The sequence below is a fragment of the Schistocerca serialis genome, chromosome 7, assembly GCF_023864345.2.
Source record: "Schistocerca serialis cubense isolate TAMUIC-IGC-003099 chromosome 7, iqSchSeri2.2, whole genome shotgun sequence".
NCBI classification, from domain to species: Eukaryota; Metazoa; Arthropoda; class Insecta; order Orthoptera; family Acrididae; genus Schistocerca; species Schistocerca serialis.
In genome coordinates this window covers 358,304,313-358,322,359 of record NC_064644.1, presented here as the reverse complement: position 1 = coordinate 358,322,359, position 18,047 = coordinate 358,304,313, and the positions used below count along the sequence as shown (strand labels likewise).

The 18,047-nt window shown below is 44.3% G+C and overlaps 1 protein-coding gene across 1 annotated transcript in view; it reads left to right on the top strand.

The window, feature by feature from the left end:
* The window catches only part of LOC126412755 (furin-like protease 2), a 460,996-nt gene that overhangs the window by 382,474 nt on the left and 60,475 nt on the right, over positions 1-18,047 (top strand). The window contains exon 4 of the mRNA XM_050082503.1: positions 11,852-12,011. Coding sequence (XP_049938460.1) covers positions 11,852-12,011 — 160 coding nt within the window. The remainder of the gene's footprint in view (positions 1-11,851; positions 12,012-18,047) is intronic.

The following is an 18,047-nucleotide window of genomic DNA, read 5'->3' as shown; positions in this document are numbered from 1 at the left end:
ATACCTCGCCTTTAGGGAACTCGTTTGTTAGCCATGTAATTTAAATTAGTATTCATTTGAGAGCAGAGCGCGGAATGTCGCACTGAATGGGAAAGAAATAGTTCCGTGTATTCAAGTGAAGAAAATCGCCACAAGCGCATCTCCGGTGTGTGCACTAGCAACAGACGAGTCGCAAACTTCCTCGCAAGCATTGCTACGTTCTCATGATGATTCGCGATGCATAGTCTGCACTCATGCTTAGTTTTAGTTGTGCCTCTTCACATTTTTTTCCTTCGTCCTTTTTGTTTAGGGACCCTTACCGTGGCTTCTTAACAAACAGAATCGCATTGTTTGTACTTGCGTTTCAACTGCAGATACCGACACACACACACACACACACACACACACACACACACACACACACACACACACACACACAGAGAGAGAGAGAGAGAGAGAGAGAGAGAGAGAGAGAGAGAGAGAGAGACCGTTGCTGCTCCACCCAAATTTTGACTGCGAACCGACTCCTGTTTGTCATTACCTTCGGATATATTTAAGTGATGGCTACAGGAATATCGTGCCAAAGACGCAAAGGGGGTGTTAATGAGGCTAATTGGAGCGTTTAGAACCAGTCTAGTTGAGTTACTGCTTGTGATTTCATGCATATTACCAATTGATATTACCACAAGATATCTTGGTGCTTCACATTGGCTCGAGAATGGCGAGCTGGACCAGGTCGAGGCGTTACACATAAATGGAATGTGTACACGTTACAAAAATGAATGTATGTGTAATTGTAGGTTCCACATCTCCTCCTAAACTGCTGGACAGTTTTCAACCAAACTTGGTACAAACACCCCTTACTGTTAGGAAACAATCCCTGTGGAGGTAAGAACTACTTACGTATCATAGCTCGGGAGATACGACGTCATAAACAGAGAGACGGGTGAAAAACTGCCGCATTATGCATGACGATTGAATTTACTGCTTGTTTCCTACTAACTCTGTTCGCATCATATTTTGCTGACAGTATCCACATTTGCCGCTGAATGTACGTAAACAAATACAGTATTCAAATGAAACTATAAGGTTCCAGAGGTCAGAAATCTTTTCAAGTCTCATACACCTATTACGTGTACAATCAGACTGAAGCGACGAATGAAAATCTGTACCAAGTGAAAGGGAATTTGGATTGAGGAAGGAGGCCTGCTAGAGTAGTCTATGTAGTTCAGCAAAGCCAGTGTGCGAGCGTAGCGTAATGGTTAGCACATCTGCCTAGTGAGCAGCAGAACCGGGTTCGAATCCTGGCCGTGGTACAAATTTTCATTCGTCGCTTCAGTCTGCATGTAAAATATATCGTTGTACGACTCATAGTTCAAGAGACATGACGCAATAAACTCTATAGAGTTTCGTGAAAAAATTACGCATCATGTATGAAGCTCTAATACAATCATTCTTTACTAAGACAACCACAGTCCAGTCAACTTAAGGAAATCCCTGACACCTGGCAGCACTTTCGACAGCTTTCAACTGCGAAGCACAAACCGCTGTAGGCGAAAGCAATAGCCAACTGTAGAGCTATAAGGAGGCGTTGGCATAGACGTTTACAAAATCGCGAAGTATCTGCGCCCAGTATACAGAGGCTATCCGAGGTCTTTGTGCGACTGTTCGTCATTTCAAAGTTGTTTTCACGAATACATGGAAATGATATTTTTTCTTTATTACACTACACACACCTTCAAGTTTCTGTTTTCGCTTCTAATAGAAAATTGGCAAAAGGAATACCCGGGCAGTGCCAGGTTTGACTGCTAGTTCGCAGTACAGTTCAGATGAGATGTTTGCAGGTGGATACGTGGAAAAGCGACTGAAATTCATTTGATAAGGGGTGGCGAGTATGCAAAATCATCATAAACATCCGGAAAAGGCTAAAGCTACACCGTATTTCACGCAGTAGAGGCATGATTTAATTATTGGCTGGGCACGGCCCTCACTCACAGCACCCAGAAAATTCGGCGCTACAGGGGGGTTCAAATGGCTCTGAGCACTAAGGGACTTAACTTCTGAGGTCATCAGTCCCCTAGAGCTTAGAACTACTTAAACCTAACTAACCTAAGGACATCACACACATCCATGCCCGAGGCAGGATTCGAACCTGCGACTGTAGCTGTCGTGCGGTCGCAGACTTCAGCGCCTAGAACCGCTCGGCCACACTGGCCGGCTTCCCCGTGAAAACTAGAATGGGTATATTATATATGTAAAATTACTCTACGCATCTCTATTGGGGGAAAAAATAAGTAAGACTATAGTGCATTTCGCTCTTAAGGTAAAGGTTAAACTGAAATCTGTCCGATGATTCATTTGAACACCATAGTGCTATACAGTACGATAGGATGGAGAACTTTCAACCTGACGGACGCACCCAGTTAAAGAGTGACTTAACAGTTTAAGTTAGATTCCGAACCTTGGTTGATCTCGGCGTTTTTCACAATAATAAACGTTGCCTGAGGTGAAAAAAGAAATGATAAGAGATACTTCGCTTTCAAGAGCGTGAAACATCAGTTCGAAGGAATGTGTTTGAAAGCCTGCCGGTGTGGCCGAGCGGTTCTAGGCGTCATGTGCGTACGGTCGCAGGTTCAAATCCTGCCTCGGGCATGGATGTGTGTGATGTCCTTAGGTTAGTTAGGTTTAAGTAGTTCTAAGTTCTAGGGTACTGATGACCTCAGATGTTAAGTCCCATAGTGCTCAGTCAACTGAACCATTTTTGAATGTGTTTCAAATGTTTGTTAGTCTCGTATGTGGCGGTCATGGACAAAAAAAGTAAAAAAGTAGGCAAGAAAATAAGTTTGAAGATGGATAAATGTTCCTGAGGCTATGGTGTAACATGCCTCAATGATATACCTGTGAAGTGGAAATTGGTATACAAAATATGAAATTATGAACGTGGGCGATTCTCGACCAAGAAATATAAATATGATTGGACCGGGGGGGATTAGTGAAACGTGCTTGGCTACGTAGTAAAGAAAGGCTAACGTGTTAGGTCTGGTAAATAGAAAGAATTAGTTTGCTGAATGAATGGAGGAGCTTTTGAAAGTTATCTTAATAAATAAAGAAAGATAAAGAACATTATGTGAATGCTTACCGATGTGCTTTACTTCTGGATTGTCTCGTTATGAATGTACGGTATCACATAAATGTAAGCTGTTGCGTACCAAAAAATTCCATTCATAGAAAAGAAATGGCTGCGTAAGCTAACCTCACGTTCACAGTGAAGAGCTAAATCCGTCTGCGAAAATGAAATGCAAGTCTGACTGCGAGAATGTCTGGACCAACACTGTTTGATACCAAAAAAAAAAAAAAAAAGACTTTAAACGTGAATGAGAATAATTAAACTCAGTACTGATAACTGACTCTGTGAAATCGAAAGCTCTTGTCTTGTGTATTTGGCATACCTGTGTCGCAATAGAGAACGTTGTGCAACTGCTCTTGTAGAAAAAGAATAAAAGATGCGTCTCAGTTTCTGAGCTGCTACTAACCAAGGAGAATCGTGATAGTCCAATGCGATATCTTACATGTATGCAGTGCAAACTTTGTTCCCAAAATATTTCGCTCTCATAAAAAAAAGAATGTTCATCAGGTAACAGGTGCTCGATAACGACCTAGGATAATTTGGTTTACTCTCTAGACAAAAATTCTACTCAAGAAACTGTATTTAAAAAATTCATAAAAAACAAACTTCTTGACGCTATTCTTTTCACAGAATTTCACCATTGAAGGCGTAGCAAGCAATAAGACAATATTTCATCACAAATTACTACTACGTAAAATCAACATTAGAGAAATGCAAAAATGTAACTCAGTATGAAAATTCATTCTAATACAAAAGTCCTCATTAAATTCTTTTCGTCTTTTCAAAGCCGTTAATACTGACTGTGACAAAACGTTATAAAAATAGCAAGAAATTCCTGAATTGTTTTCTCTGTTTAACTAAGAACGCTTAACTGTTGCCGCGATAAAGTGAAATACCTTCATTCGTTACCTTAATTGCCAATCTTCTCAAAATACACGTATTTTAGTAAATACACCTCATTCAGTGCATAACGATAACATTCCTTTTGTAATATCATCTTCCATCAGATCAATAAAATAAATCTCAAGATGCCCATGTTGTCCGTTCTTCCTGCACAAGCTCGCTGCCACGATACCGTGCATCTCCCATTCTCCCCTCCTCACGATCATCACGTAACACCCACGCATATTCACAGAGCAAAAAAGATGACCCAACTTGTATGCGGGCAGCGCAGAGTCTGTGACGAGGCAGCGCGAGCGTAACTAAACGATACATTATTACATGCGCGTCCAAGCCATTCAGAAACAGGAAAATTTCCCATAAAATTACACACACACACACACACACACACACACACACACACACACACACACACACACACACACACACCTTCACCTTTCAATGCGTAAATCTCGATGAAGGGGATACTGGAATAGCAACATATGCAAAGGAAGTAGAAACGACGCGGTGTAGCACCTTTTGTTCCTGATTTGCTTAAGAACGCAATAGCTACACGTCGTCGTCGTCGTCGTCGGCTGATAGTCGTATCCGAGTTTTCATTTCTCTCCTGAGATTTCCTTTGTCACGGTTCAGGCGTGGAAGTGTCGTTGATGGCTTAGCAATCCAATCCTAGCGTGGAACAGGCGGCCACAGACGTTACAGCTGACGGAAGGTGGAGGACGTGGCTGAGCCTGGAGGAGTTTACGTCTCCGGCGTTCGTCATCCTCCATTCTTCGACGTTCCAGCTCAAAGTTTTGAAGAGCATTTGAGGTAACTGAGCGCCAGCGACTTCGGTCTTCTGCTATTGTGGACCAGTTACTCGGATCGATGTTCAAGTTTTTCAGATTTTTCTTGTACTGATCCTTATAACGTTTGAGAGGGGCACCTCGTGGCCTTTTACCTGTGCTCACTTCGCTGTACAGCATTTGGCGTGGAAGTCTGTCATTTTTCATCCGCTGGACATGTCCGACCCATCTGAGTTGATGCCCAATGATAAGAGCTTCCATGCTATACATTTTTCCTTTCTCAAGAACAGCCGTGTTGGATATGAAGTCATCCCATTTCAGGTTCATGATATATCTTAGCTTCTGTTGGTTGAAGCATTCTAGTTCCTTCAGATCACATCGATATAACGTCCAGGTTTCGCAACCATGTAGCAGGGTGGAAATGACTACAGCTTTGTACACCAGCAGGTTGGTGTACAGTGTTAGGTCTTTATTAAGGAAGACACGCTTTGTAAGACGTCCAAATGCTACATGGGCAGCACGTAATCTATTCTCCACATCTTTTCCAGATGAGCAGTTAGATGACAGTATGCTTCCCAGGTATAGGAAATGGTCCACTTGCTCCAAGGGTGTATCATAAATGGATACGCTGAAGTCAGGAACGGAGGAGCCAGGAGTTGGCTGCGCCATCACCTTTGTCTTTGGAATATTGATGGAGAGACCAAATCGTTCGTACGCCCTGCTGACGGAATCAACTGACAGCTGCAACTCTGCAGGTGAAAGAGCTGGAGAAGCATTGTCATCAGCATACTGCAGCTCTGTCACACGAGTGGTACTGGTGAACCTTTTTGAATGGAGTCTGGACTGGTTGAATAATCCTCCATCAAACCTGTGCTTTAGTTCTATTCCTGCATTCTTTACGGTTGTCTCGTAAAGCATAGCTGCCAGATACAATGCAAATAATGTTGGTGCAAGAACGCATCCTTGTTTAAGCCCACTTGTTATTGGGAATTCACCAGTCATTTCATTCTGGCAGAGGACCTGTCCAGTCATATCATCGTGGAGAGCTTCAATCAGGTCAACAAAATGTCCAGGGCAGCCGAAGCGTTTTAAGACCATCCACATGGCTTCTCTGGGAACTGTATCAAAGGCCTTTTCTAGATCGTAGAAAACAAATAGTCAAGGCTTTTGCTGTTCTCTGCACTTCTCCTGTAGTTGTCGTGCACAGAAAATCATGTCAATTGTCCCTCTTGAAGGTCGAAACCCGTATTGAGACTCAGGTAGTATAGTCTCTGAAAGTGTCTGGAGGCGATTTAAAAGGATCCTTGCAAAAATTTTGCCAGTGACAGAGAGTAGAGATATTCCCCGGTAGTTACCACAGACGCTTCTGCCGCCCTTCTTGAAGATGGTGACAGTTGTGGAGTTCTTCAAGTCAGCTGGTACTTTGCGGGTTTCCCACATTAATAGAATGAGTGAGAAGAGTCTAGTTTTTAGAGGCAAGCCGCCACCCTCAATAAGCTCCATCGGGATGCTGTCAGGTCCAGGAGCCTTCCCAGGTTTCACACTCTTGAGTGCCTTGCAAAATTCTTGAAAAGTTGGAGGGTGCCGTGGGACATTTTTGAGAAATTCTCTAGCGGCAGTTGAAGGGCGGTTTTACACTGAGCTGAAGTGCTCTTTCCAACGATTTAAGATGTCCTGACTTTCAGTAAGAATGGTGGAGTTGTCAGCAGCTTTCAGTGTTCCTGATGAGGAGCGGATAGGTCCATACAGCTCTTTAATACCAGCGTAGAAGCCACGCAGGTTCCTTGCATCGGAAAGATTTTGGAGTTCTGTGGCTTTCTGTTGCCACCATTTGTTCTTGATTACTCGTATTTCACTTTGACATTTCTGCTTGAGTTCTTGAAAGTGTGCTTTCTTTTCTGCGCAGGACGGATCTTGAGCAGGGGATAGGTAAGCATCCCGCTTTGCATTGATGATGGCTTGGATTTCTCCATGGTTGTCACCAAACCAGTCACTTCTTTTCCGTACACTAAAACCACCAACATTCTCAGAAGTTTCTTTGATGATGATCTTTAATGTGGTCCATTCTTGTTCGACGTCATCTGTGGTTGCTGGAACTTTGTGAAGTTGTTCAGACAGTATGTCTTGGAAGTGTGAGCGAACGTTTTTGTTGTTCAGGTTGCTTATGTTGAATTTTCTGTGTGGTGGGTTTGAAAAGTGGGATCGTGGCTTGCGATACTTTGGTACTCTCAAACGGCTGACTAAAAGTCTATGGTCAGTCCAGCACTCATCGATGTTTAGTGCTGCTTTTGTGATGAGAATGTCTTTCTTGTCACGCTGTTGCGTAATAACGTAGTCTATAAGATGCCAATGTTTGGAGCGTGGGTGCATCCATGTGGTCTTACAGCTGTTACGCAAACGGAATTAGGTATTGGAGATGAAAAGCTCGTGCTCAGCACATAGACCAAGAAGTAACAACCCATTTGCATTGCAGTTTCCCACCCCTTGTTTACCCATGACCTCTCTCCAAAAACGGTTGTCACTTCCCACTCTGTCATTGAAATCACCAAGTAAAATTAATTTATCTTGAATGGGTATTTTAGAGAGAGTACTGTTCAGTTGGTGGTAGAACTGATTCTTTGTGTCTTCATCACTGTCTAAAGTAGGAGCATATGCAGAGACGAAGGTGATGAATCTGTCTGAACCAATGGGTACTCTAAGAGTCATCAGTCTTTCATTAATTGAGATAGGTGTAAGTCGAAGATCTTTCACTATTTTCGTTTTTACGGCAAATCCTGCACCATGGACATTCCATGTCCCTATTGTCATAATCATTTCATTCTTCTTTTGTTTACGTCCGCAGTATAAGGAGTCACCTACTGGGTGCGGATTCCCAGCCCGGTTAAAGTGTGACTTCCGATGTTTAGCCCACATTTTCTAGGCCCTTCCCCATTCAGGGTGGGCAGCGGTCATCCTAAATAGGTCTGCCCAGTCGCAGATGCAGGACCGGATTCCCGAGTAGTCACACGGGTTCTCAGGAAGGCGACAATCACACACCTGCCGCCAATGTGCAGGTCCAGACTAGTAGCTTCCAGCCTCACTCAGAGACTGCTACCATCGTCCTTATCCCATCGCCATTGGTCTTTAGAGAAAATGACAGGAGAAATTGCCATTTGCGTGAATTTGTTTAAGATGGATTACAGCTTGCGAGGAAGTGACCCACATACTATGATTCTGGAACAATTCATCACGGCACATATGTATGTGACATGTGACTTCCGGTACCAGAACTGCAACGAACTGCCGCGAGCTCAATGATGGCTGAGCGGCGCCTTTACAGCCAGTTCGTCTGGCATGACCTCTTCCGCCTCCACGATCGTTGAGAACCCGGGATATAAGATTCTTCTTCCGCTCGCTTCACCGTTGGGTCGAAGGGTAGATAATAGATACTAGAGAGGAAAGTGAAAGACACCATTGGGCCTCGGAAACCTAATACCGTTGGGGTCGAAGAAACCAAGAGTTGGCCGAGGGGGGCCGGATAGGAATGGAAACAGGAGAAGCCTGACACAAGTAAGTGGAAGCAATGCCAGGCTTAGCTAAGGGCCCGTGTGGTTGCCAACCACATTCTCCCAAGACGGGAGCCCCTTGCGGGGAGCTACACGTAAAGACTGGTTAAAAAGTAGTAGGATTACTTACTGTTCATAAAATCAGTCCATAAATTATGGAAGCCGTTATTTAGTAAGAACTCTGAAAGAAGGAAAAAAAAATCACCGAAAATACTATGTAGATAATACGATTATGTGTAATTCGTTTGTTATAGTCTATAAAGATAGAAAAAACATAAAAATAGTCTCATTTTAACATGATCCTGGGAATGTGTGTATTGACTGTTCCAGCGCAATGGTCAAAGACTTAGATCCTGTCACTTGTGTTCAACAGCTTGGTATAGCAAGCAACAATAGTAACACAAGTTGTTGTTATTTTCATTAGCCTTTCGCATAAGCAGCTTAGAAGGCTAAACGAACTTCCTTTCTTGATTCCCTGCGAGTTGGCGCAGTGGTTAGCACACTGGACTCGCATTCGGGAGGACGACGGTTCAACCAACATATGGCCATCTTGATTTAGGTTTTCCCTAATTTGCCTAAATCGCTTCAGACAAATGACGGGATGATTTCGTTGAAAGTGCACGGCCCATTTTCCTTCCTCATCCTTCACCAACACGAGTTTGTGCTCCGTCTCTAATGACATCTGTACCGACGAGACGCTAAACATTGATCATCTCCTTTACCGCTATGTCATCAGTGACAGTCGCACGACTACAACAGGGAAGAACTCCCATTTGTAGCCGACGTCACTTACAGAGATAAGACAGAACGAATCCTGTTCTCCCGAGGTCTTTACTCGTATTTCGTCAGCAAGAACACGTCTCCTAGTCACCAGATTGTCCTTCAGTTTCCTGGTTCCAATTCCAAAGTCTTTCAAGGAGTCTATGGTGATAAGGATGATGAGCTCGACAGCACACTTGGTCCTAATTGACGGTAGCTGCGCCGGCCGGTGTGGCCGTGCGGTTAAAGGCGCTTCAGTCTGGAACCGCGTGACCGCTACGGTCGCAGGTTCGAATCCTGCTTCGGGCATGGATGTGTGTGATGTCCTTAGGTTAGTTAGGTTTAATTAGTTCTAAGTTCTAGGCGACTGATGACCTCAGCAGTTGAGTCGCATAGTGCTCAGAGCCATTTGAACCATTTTGACGGTAGCTGCACTGCACTATTACTGGTCTATTGCCCTCGCCTCCCCCCCCTTTCTCTCTCTCTCTCTCTCTCTCTCTCTCTCTCTCTCTCTCTCTCTCTCTCCTCTTCAAAAGCAAGCAAGCAATGAATGAATGAATGAATGAATGATGTAACCGGCACGACTAGGACTGTTGCATACCGTATGTATTTGTTACTGATTAATGAGTACTCCACTACACTGAAAATACGGTTTCGTTACTGCCTAAAACGTTTCGTTACCATAATGTTTCCTTCCCCGCACGCAGTTTGTGCTCCATGGGGCCGGGTCGGTAGTTCGGTAGTTTCCGTATTCCTCCAGTTCGTCGTCGTCAGGCGGACTCGGAGTAACGGAAGCATTTCTTGAACCTCCTGTCTTCCTTTCCGCACGTTCGTGCCGATTTGAAAGTTTTCGTAATTTTTCAATTTCTTATTCTCAGCGGAGCAAGTGATTAGTGACACAGAGTACCGAATACATTTTGTCACTCGCCGTGTTTTCTTTCTCGCCTGCAATTTTGCTTGCAGGGCAGAGTGGGCACAGTCCTCAATATTGACAAGCTTGCAAGTCCTTCATTTCACTCGCCACGGTTTCCGCCTTGTGGCAAATCAGTGGCTTCTTCGATAGCACACAGCATTAAAAGGAGGGTTTAGCCCCTTGCCATACGGTTTAATTCGATGAAATCCGCTCCCAAGCGAGTGAAGAAGACTGGCCAGCGTGATGCGCGAGACAATCGCAGTACAAGCCTACAAGCAGATGCCCGTTACGTAGCTACGCGTATATTTCACGTGATACTTCTGTTCTGTACGTTAACACTACCTCTTGTCCCTTTTTGACATATTTCCGTAATTCAGTATTTCAAACAACACCCCAGAATATAAATTTGTGCACACCAACAACATTTTAATGGGAATTACAATATTCATGGGAGTCTTCAGGTGTGACTTCTTCTAAAAGAATATAATATCACGACGCCTAAACGTATATATTGTTAACAAAAAATGTAATTACAAGAAGAAATGCTGCCCTTAAACGAATTTCTAATAGAAAAACACCTACAACTTTAAAAGTTGTAGTTCTGCATGGGTTGGTAGAGTCGGAAGCATTGTGGCAGATGTAACAACACTTCACACTCCGTGATTCCCACGTCGTTTCGCTTCGAACGTCGTGTTTCATGCTAACTTCGCACACCTTCGTTGTGTTTTAAGGCGTCAGATCGATTTGTTTTGGGAAATAAGTCGAAGAGGTATTTCACCTAGCGGTGGTTTTCCTCACTTTTGTGGTTCGGCAGTTGGACATTTTTAAAAATTACCTCTGTTATATATATTCGGTAATCAACATATGGTTACTTCGTCTGAACGTGTACTTATTTTTATAGCGTACGTTTTGAATAGAGCTATATCCGACACACACAAAACGTTTAGCCCAACTTGCGTTTCTACGAGTGTGACCAGGGATGTTTCAGTTTGGTCCGTTTGTTTGCACGAGTCGGACTAGAGGACGGAAAGGGGTTAACAGATTTGCGGGAAGTGCCTGGAACACAGCTACCGTACATAGCTGTGCACTGCTACTGCAGCGGTCGGTCGCCGTACGGCAGAATTGCTTGTAGTGGCATACGTGAGGCAGTGACGTGACGATTCGGTTTTTGATGTGGCAAACAGTTCAGCTCTTATAACTACGTCAGCTGTTAGTCGTAATGCCAGTATCGTCGTGGTGGTGACTGTTTATCAGTAAGTAGGAGAGAAAAAGCTGCTCAGGAAAGAAATCCCACTCAAGTGACCCTTCCAGGAGCACGATCGTAGCCACAGCGGTTAGTAAAAATGTGTACATGTGTAATGACTACGCCAGTAAAAAATTGTTGTTCGCTTTCACAGCTCTACACCGCACACAGATATGCATTTCTTGTCCTCTTATGAGGAAAGGATCAGGACACATCATCTCACTATTTCGGCTAATCCCAGTACAGTGATGTGAATGGGTCACGACTCCCGGACATTCTGTTAAAGACTATGGTTCAAATAGCTCTGAGCACTATGGGACTTAACTTCTGAGGTCCTCAGTCCCCTAGAACTTAGAACTACTTAAACCTAAGCAGGATTCGAATCTGCGACCGTAGCGATCGCGCGGTTCCACACTGTAGCGCCTAGAACCGCGCGGCCATTCCGGCCGGCTAAAGACTATGTTTGAGGTGATAAAGACACTTCTAATTTACAGTCAACAGCTTTTTTGCAGATCCTGAGTTACCGGTATGCAAATTTTTCACAAGGAGACTATTGTACGCGTGATAACGTTGATGTAAGATTACTTTCTTCTACGACAGGACCCGCACGCCAGCACGGACATCAACGACAACGACGACGACCCGATGCCGCGCGACAACGGCGACAACAAGCACGGCACGCGGTGCGCGGGAGAGGTGGCGGCCGTCGCCTACAACAGCTACTGCGGCGTCGGCGTCGCCTACAACGCCAGCATCGGCGGTGAGTGCCTCTGTCTGTCCACCTGCCGCGCAGCTCAGCTGCCGAGATACCCCACACACAGGCGGACGAGTCTGCCTACCAGGCCTGCCCCGACCCATTCGCCTGTGTGTGGGGAATGGTCTTGCGGTTGGGTCCGTCGGTTCGACCGGTGGATCTCCACCTGCTTGCCCCCACTGTTACCTGGGAGCCCACATTCCACGAGTGCAGGTAGCTAGCGTCCACCAAAGAGTCGCCAGTGTCCACACGCAGCCTTGCTGTTCATCTTGTGCAGTTCATTACATTGCCCACTTTGCGACCGATTGTAAGATCTCGTCAAGCATTTACATCTACAGACGGAAAAAAATGGTCTTTCATTAAATTATTTTGTGCTCGTACAGAATCACCTGGACAGTTCGTATTTTAAAATGTGTGCATTCGTGGATTACGAAAGATGATACAATCCAAGCTTTTACAACCACTTGTCTTAGCTGCTGGCAAATCTTCCAGGTTCTGTGTTTGTGGTCCATGAAACTACGCTATCTGATGAAAAGTATATGGACACACATTAGTCGACATTAATATGGAATGCGTCCACTCTCTGCCTCTGTGACGGCTTGAAGTCTGCTGGGGACACCTCCAGTGAGGTGTAAGAGTGTCTGTGGAGGAATGACTCCATATTATTCCTCAAGAGCCGAAACGAGGAAAGACATTGATGATGGACTCTCGATGGCTGGAGCTAAATCGACGTTCTAACTCATTCCAGGTTGGGACCACGGCCTAGCCAGTCCATTTCCGTAGTCTTATTGTCCAGAAACCATTCCTTCGCAGGTGGTACCAGGATTTGTTTTTGTGCTGACTCAGTCACCTTCTGCGAACTCGTCCTCTACTGTATGCACGGTGTTCACATCCTTCTCCGTTTAGTGTTAACTTAAGTGCAATAAGTGGATAATGCCATAACCACGAAAAACACTTCCACGCCATAACAGCACCATCTCCTTTCATTGGATTGCCGCGGGGTATAGCACAGTTAATTACTCGTTTCTAGTGATCCAATGCTCAGTGACATCACTCTTTCCACCACCTCAAGTGTCGCCTAACGTTCAGTACAGAAATGAGTGGCTTACAGGGAGTTGCTCAACCACTCTGTCCCAGTCTTTTCAACTCTCTACGCATATTCTCCCTGTTAGTTGGGCAGCTGATACTGGTTTGAAACTTAAGAGTAATTCCTTCCGGTGATAGCATGCATTTTTTACGACCACCCTCCACAATGCTCAACGGTCCCTGTAATTCAGTAGATTAAGTTCTGCGAGGTCTTAGTTTATACATGTAGTTTGTGCTTCGCGTTTCTGACACATTGATTTGTTACCAATGTGACATCCAGAGACTAGTTTACGTTCGAAGTTTGTTGGCCGACCCATGCTGCTGTTTAAGGAGACTGTAAACGATCAAACAGTTCATCAGACTAACATAATTTGTCGAATTGCTTGGCTGTGCGGATCGTTGTTCGACATGTTTCTCAAACGTGGACTGTCCGACGTATTCGAGAGAAATTGTGATTGACGGCTGATTTGACAAGATGTCCGACGTTGTGTTGTTTCGCCCCGCATGTTTAGGGAGAAGGAGCTTTCCTCCCTTATCGTGAGTTCCCACAGTTGTGGAAACTACGATCAGATGAGTATACCGATAAAAACGAAAGAGCCCTGGAAATCATCAGAACATCAGAGCAACTGCGTCTTTCCCACGTATGTATAGTGTGGTAAGACGTTAAGGACAAAATCAGAATCGCACAAGATAGAAGCGGGAGTATAATAAAACAAAAATATAAAGTTCTCCGGTTCTTCCACAGATGATGATTGTTCCCACATCGTGTTCTTTTAACGAACTTTCATTACATTTTCATTTGTGTATTTCTTACTTTATACCATTCCATGGACAAGGGTATTGTTTACTTGTTCGTCTTCATACGCATTGTTAAAGTCAATGCAAGAAACACTTTGTCTGCATTGGTAATCATTCTCACTAGTTTCAAAATGGTTCGTGACGGCTGTTTCAAAAGTGAAGTCAAGTTTGACAGACTTCGTTAGTGATGACGGGTGCGCTTTTTTGACAAACCTGTGGACAGGAAACAGCCTGTTTGACAAACAAGTTTACAGGGACCCTTTGCTGCTTGCCTACTGACATGTGACAACACAGTAATCCACGCCTCCTTTTATACTGGTGAGTTTTGGAAGTTTCCAAGTGATCGGCAGAGATAATCCTTGTCAGAAGTAAAACTATCAAACTGTCATCTGATAAAGGTAACACAGCCTTAGAGCTACTGTCCATATGCACTAAGTTTCATAGCGTCTTCTTTCTGTTAAAGTTGTCTCATGCTAATATATTTCAGTGGCTTCTGTGTGCTGCTATATCGGCTACTTCCCTCGTTCAATGGGCAGTTATGATGAATTTTTCAGATAAGGAAAAACAGAATAACAATCAGTAGTAAGTAGAAAAATACAAGCACCTCCTAAACGTAATCCACTCGGAGCGAGATTCACTGCCAAGTAATCACTGTAGTGCGTAACCCTCGTAAGTAGTATCCGACCGGTATTTAGTAGACACTAGCAGTTCGACAGTAAGCGCTACGAACTTCAGGATACCCGACGAGCAACTTCGCTCTTCCGGTGCTGTGTCAAGGTTCAAACCCTAGACTGTGTGTCTCCCTTACTGATGATGGTGTTGGGTTGGCCTCACCTCTGAATGCGAATTCCTTTTGCTCATTCATTGACATTGGGATAGACACACACACACACACACACACACACACACACACACACACACACACACACACACACACACAGGTACACAGGTGGTGGTGGTGGTGGTGGTGGTGGTGGTGTGGTGGTGGTGGTGGTGGTGGCGGCGGTGGTGGTGGTATCTCACGCACCACGAAGATAAGATACGATAAATTAGGGCTCATGCGGAAACATAGAGACATTCGTTTTTCCTTCACTCTGTTTGCCCCTGGAACAGGAAAGGAGATGACAAGTAGTGATACAGGATACCCTCCGTCACTCACCCTACGGTGGCCGCAGCGCCTGTCCTGGACTTGTGATAAAGTCGGTTGGACCCTACACGACTTGAAAAATGTGACCTGGTCGGATGAGTCCCGATTTCATTTGGTAACAGCTGACGGCAGGGTTCGAGAATGGCGCAGACCCCACGAAGCCATGGACCCAGATTGTGAGGGCACTGTGCCAGACACCAAGAAGCTGTGGAGCGAGATTGTCAAGGCACTGTGCAAGCTCATGGTGGCTCCATAATGGAATGGGCTGTGTTTACATGGAATGGACTGCGTCCTGGTTATGTTCGCCTACGTGGAGACCATTTGCAGCTATTCATGGGCTTACTGTTCTCAAATAACGATGAAATTTTTACGGGTGACAGTGCGCCATGTCACCGGGCCACATATGTTCGCGATTGGTTTGAGGAACATTCTGGACAATTCGAGCGGATGATTTGGCCACCCAGATAGCCCGACATGAATCCAATCGCACATTTATGGGAAAAATCGAGAAGTCATGTTGTGCACAAATCCTGCATCACCGAAACTTCCGCAGTTCTGGACGGCTATACAGGCAGCATGGTGCAACATTTCTGAAGGGGACTTCCGACGACTTAGTGGGTCCGTGCCACGTCTAGTCGCTGCGCTCCGGCGGGCGAAAGGAGCTCCGACACGATATTACGAGGTATTCCATGACTTCTGTCACCTCAATGAATATTACTCTGTTGGAGTCGTTGCCAGCAGATCCAAATAGCATATGGTGCGTAATCGAAGCGCAATCTGTTCCAATGTGCAGATTTTCGGACTCTGTGACTGTCGATTTTTCAGTTTTGAAGGCTGTAACGTGGTCTGAAACGTCCGAAAGGTCGGCTGGATCATTTCCAGTCAGTGTAGCTCTTCAAGGAGGATATACTTAAAGCGAAATTCGGTGTGCGATTTTGGAAACGTTGAAGGCGGCTAGTTTGTTCGCAAGTTGCAACACCTAGACTTTCAACGGTAATTAAGGCCGTAGAAGCACGGTCGTTTCCGAATGTACTTCTGACCAAAAAGCGATTCTTGTAGCTGGAGTAAAAGGTTTTTGTTAATCACGCCTTTTGCGTTCCTGTGGATTAATTACCATTGACACTTTATCATTCCCTAGGACATATTTCTATATATCTTAAGCAATTTTCGAAGATTTAGCTTTGAAAATTTTCTCCACCTGTTTCACCCTCTTTGAGGATGAATTTCCAAAAAACAGTGAAACACGTAATTTTTTATTTCTAACTGAGAAGCCAAACACCAATTTTTTAAGGATTTAGCTTTAAAAATGTTTTCACAGTGAAATATTTTCGTAAAAAATTTCACTACTTTAGTGCTTGATTTTCCAAAAACTTTGAGATGCGTGTTTTTCAATTTCCAACAGAGAAGTCAATTCAGATTTTCACGGAGTTAGCTTTTAAATTGCTTTCATAATGAAATATTTTCATAAAACATCTCACCCCATATTTTACCCCTTAAGAGATCGAATTTCCAAAAAGACTGAAAAATTTAATTTTTTTTGTTTGTAACCCAGAAGTCAAATTCCAATTCTCGTAGACGTCATTTTAAAAATAATTAGTTCTTTAATAACGATTTATTTTTACAAAAATTTTCATCCACCTATTCTAAATCCGTAGGGGTGGAATTCAGAAAAATTCCTTCTCCGGTGCAACACCTTCTCAAAATTTCAAGTTCCTGTCCGTAGCGGTTTGGGCTGGGTGATGATGAGTCAGTCAGTCAGAACGTTGCCTTTTATACGTACTGGGTGAAGGAAAAATTCATGTACTCCGACTTAACAGCGCAATTCCTCACGTACTGGCAATACAAAAATGTCTGTCACAGAATTTCGCCCTGCGCATATTTCTGGCATTGAATGGTCGTCAAGGAGGAGGAGGAGGAGGAGGAGGAGGAGATTAGTGTTTAACGTCCCGTCGACAACGAGGTCATTAGAGACGGAGCGCAAGCTCGGGTGAGGGAAGGAAGGGGAAGGAAATCGGCCGTGCCCTTTCAAAGGAACCATCCCGGCATTTGCCTGAAGCGATTTAGGGAAATCACGGAAAACCTAAATCAGGATGGCCGGAGACGGGATTGAACCGTCGTCCTCCCGAATGCGAGTCCAGTGTGCTAACCACTGCGCCACCTCGCTCGGTGGTCGTCAAGGAGTGGTTGCCTGGTAACACAGTGATTTCACGTACGGTAACTACCTCTGTCAGCGCATAAAACGGTGCTGTGCACTTGCTGCAATGGATAGCGTTTTGGTTATCAAGCAGGAGCTCTAGGGCTCGATTCTGGGCCGAGGTTGATTTGGTTTTGTTTGCTAAAGTAATCTGCGTGGTACGGTATCTGGCGTGTTTTAATCGTCATACTGAGAAGATCAGTTTGGATTCCGTAGAAATGTTGGAACACGTGAGGCAATACTAACCTTAAGACTTATCTTAGAAGAAAGATTAAGAAAAGGCAAACCTACGTTTCTAGCATTTGTAGACTTAGAGAAAGCTTTTGACAACGTTAACTGGAATACTCTCTTTCAAATTCTGAAGGTGGCAGGGGTAAAATACAGGGAGCGAAAGGCTATTTACAATTTTTACAGAAACCAGATGGCAGTTATAAGAGTCGACGGGCAAGAAAGGGAAGCAGTGGTTGGGAAGGGAGTGAGACAGGGTTGTAGCCTCTCCCCGATGTTATTCCATCTGTATATTGAGCAAGCAGTAATGGAAACAAAAGAAAAATTCGGAGTAGGTATTAAAATCCATGGAGAAGAAATAAAAACTTTGAGGTTCGCCGATGACATTGTAATTCTGTCAGAGACAGCAAAGGACTTGGAAGAACAGTTGAATGGAATGGACAGTGTCTTGAAAGGAGGATATAAGATGAACATCAACAAAAGCAAAACGAGGATAATGGAATGTAGTCAAATTAAATCGGGTGATGCTGAGGGGATAAGTATAGGAAATGAGACACTTAAAGTAGTAAAGGAGTTTTGCTATTTAGGG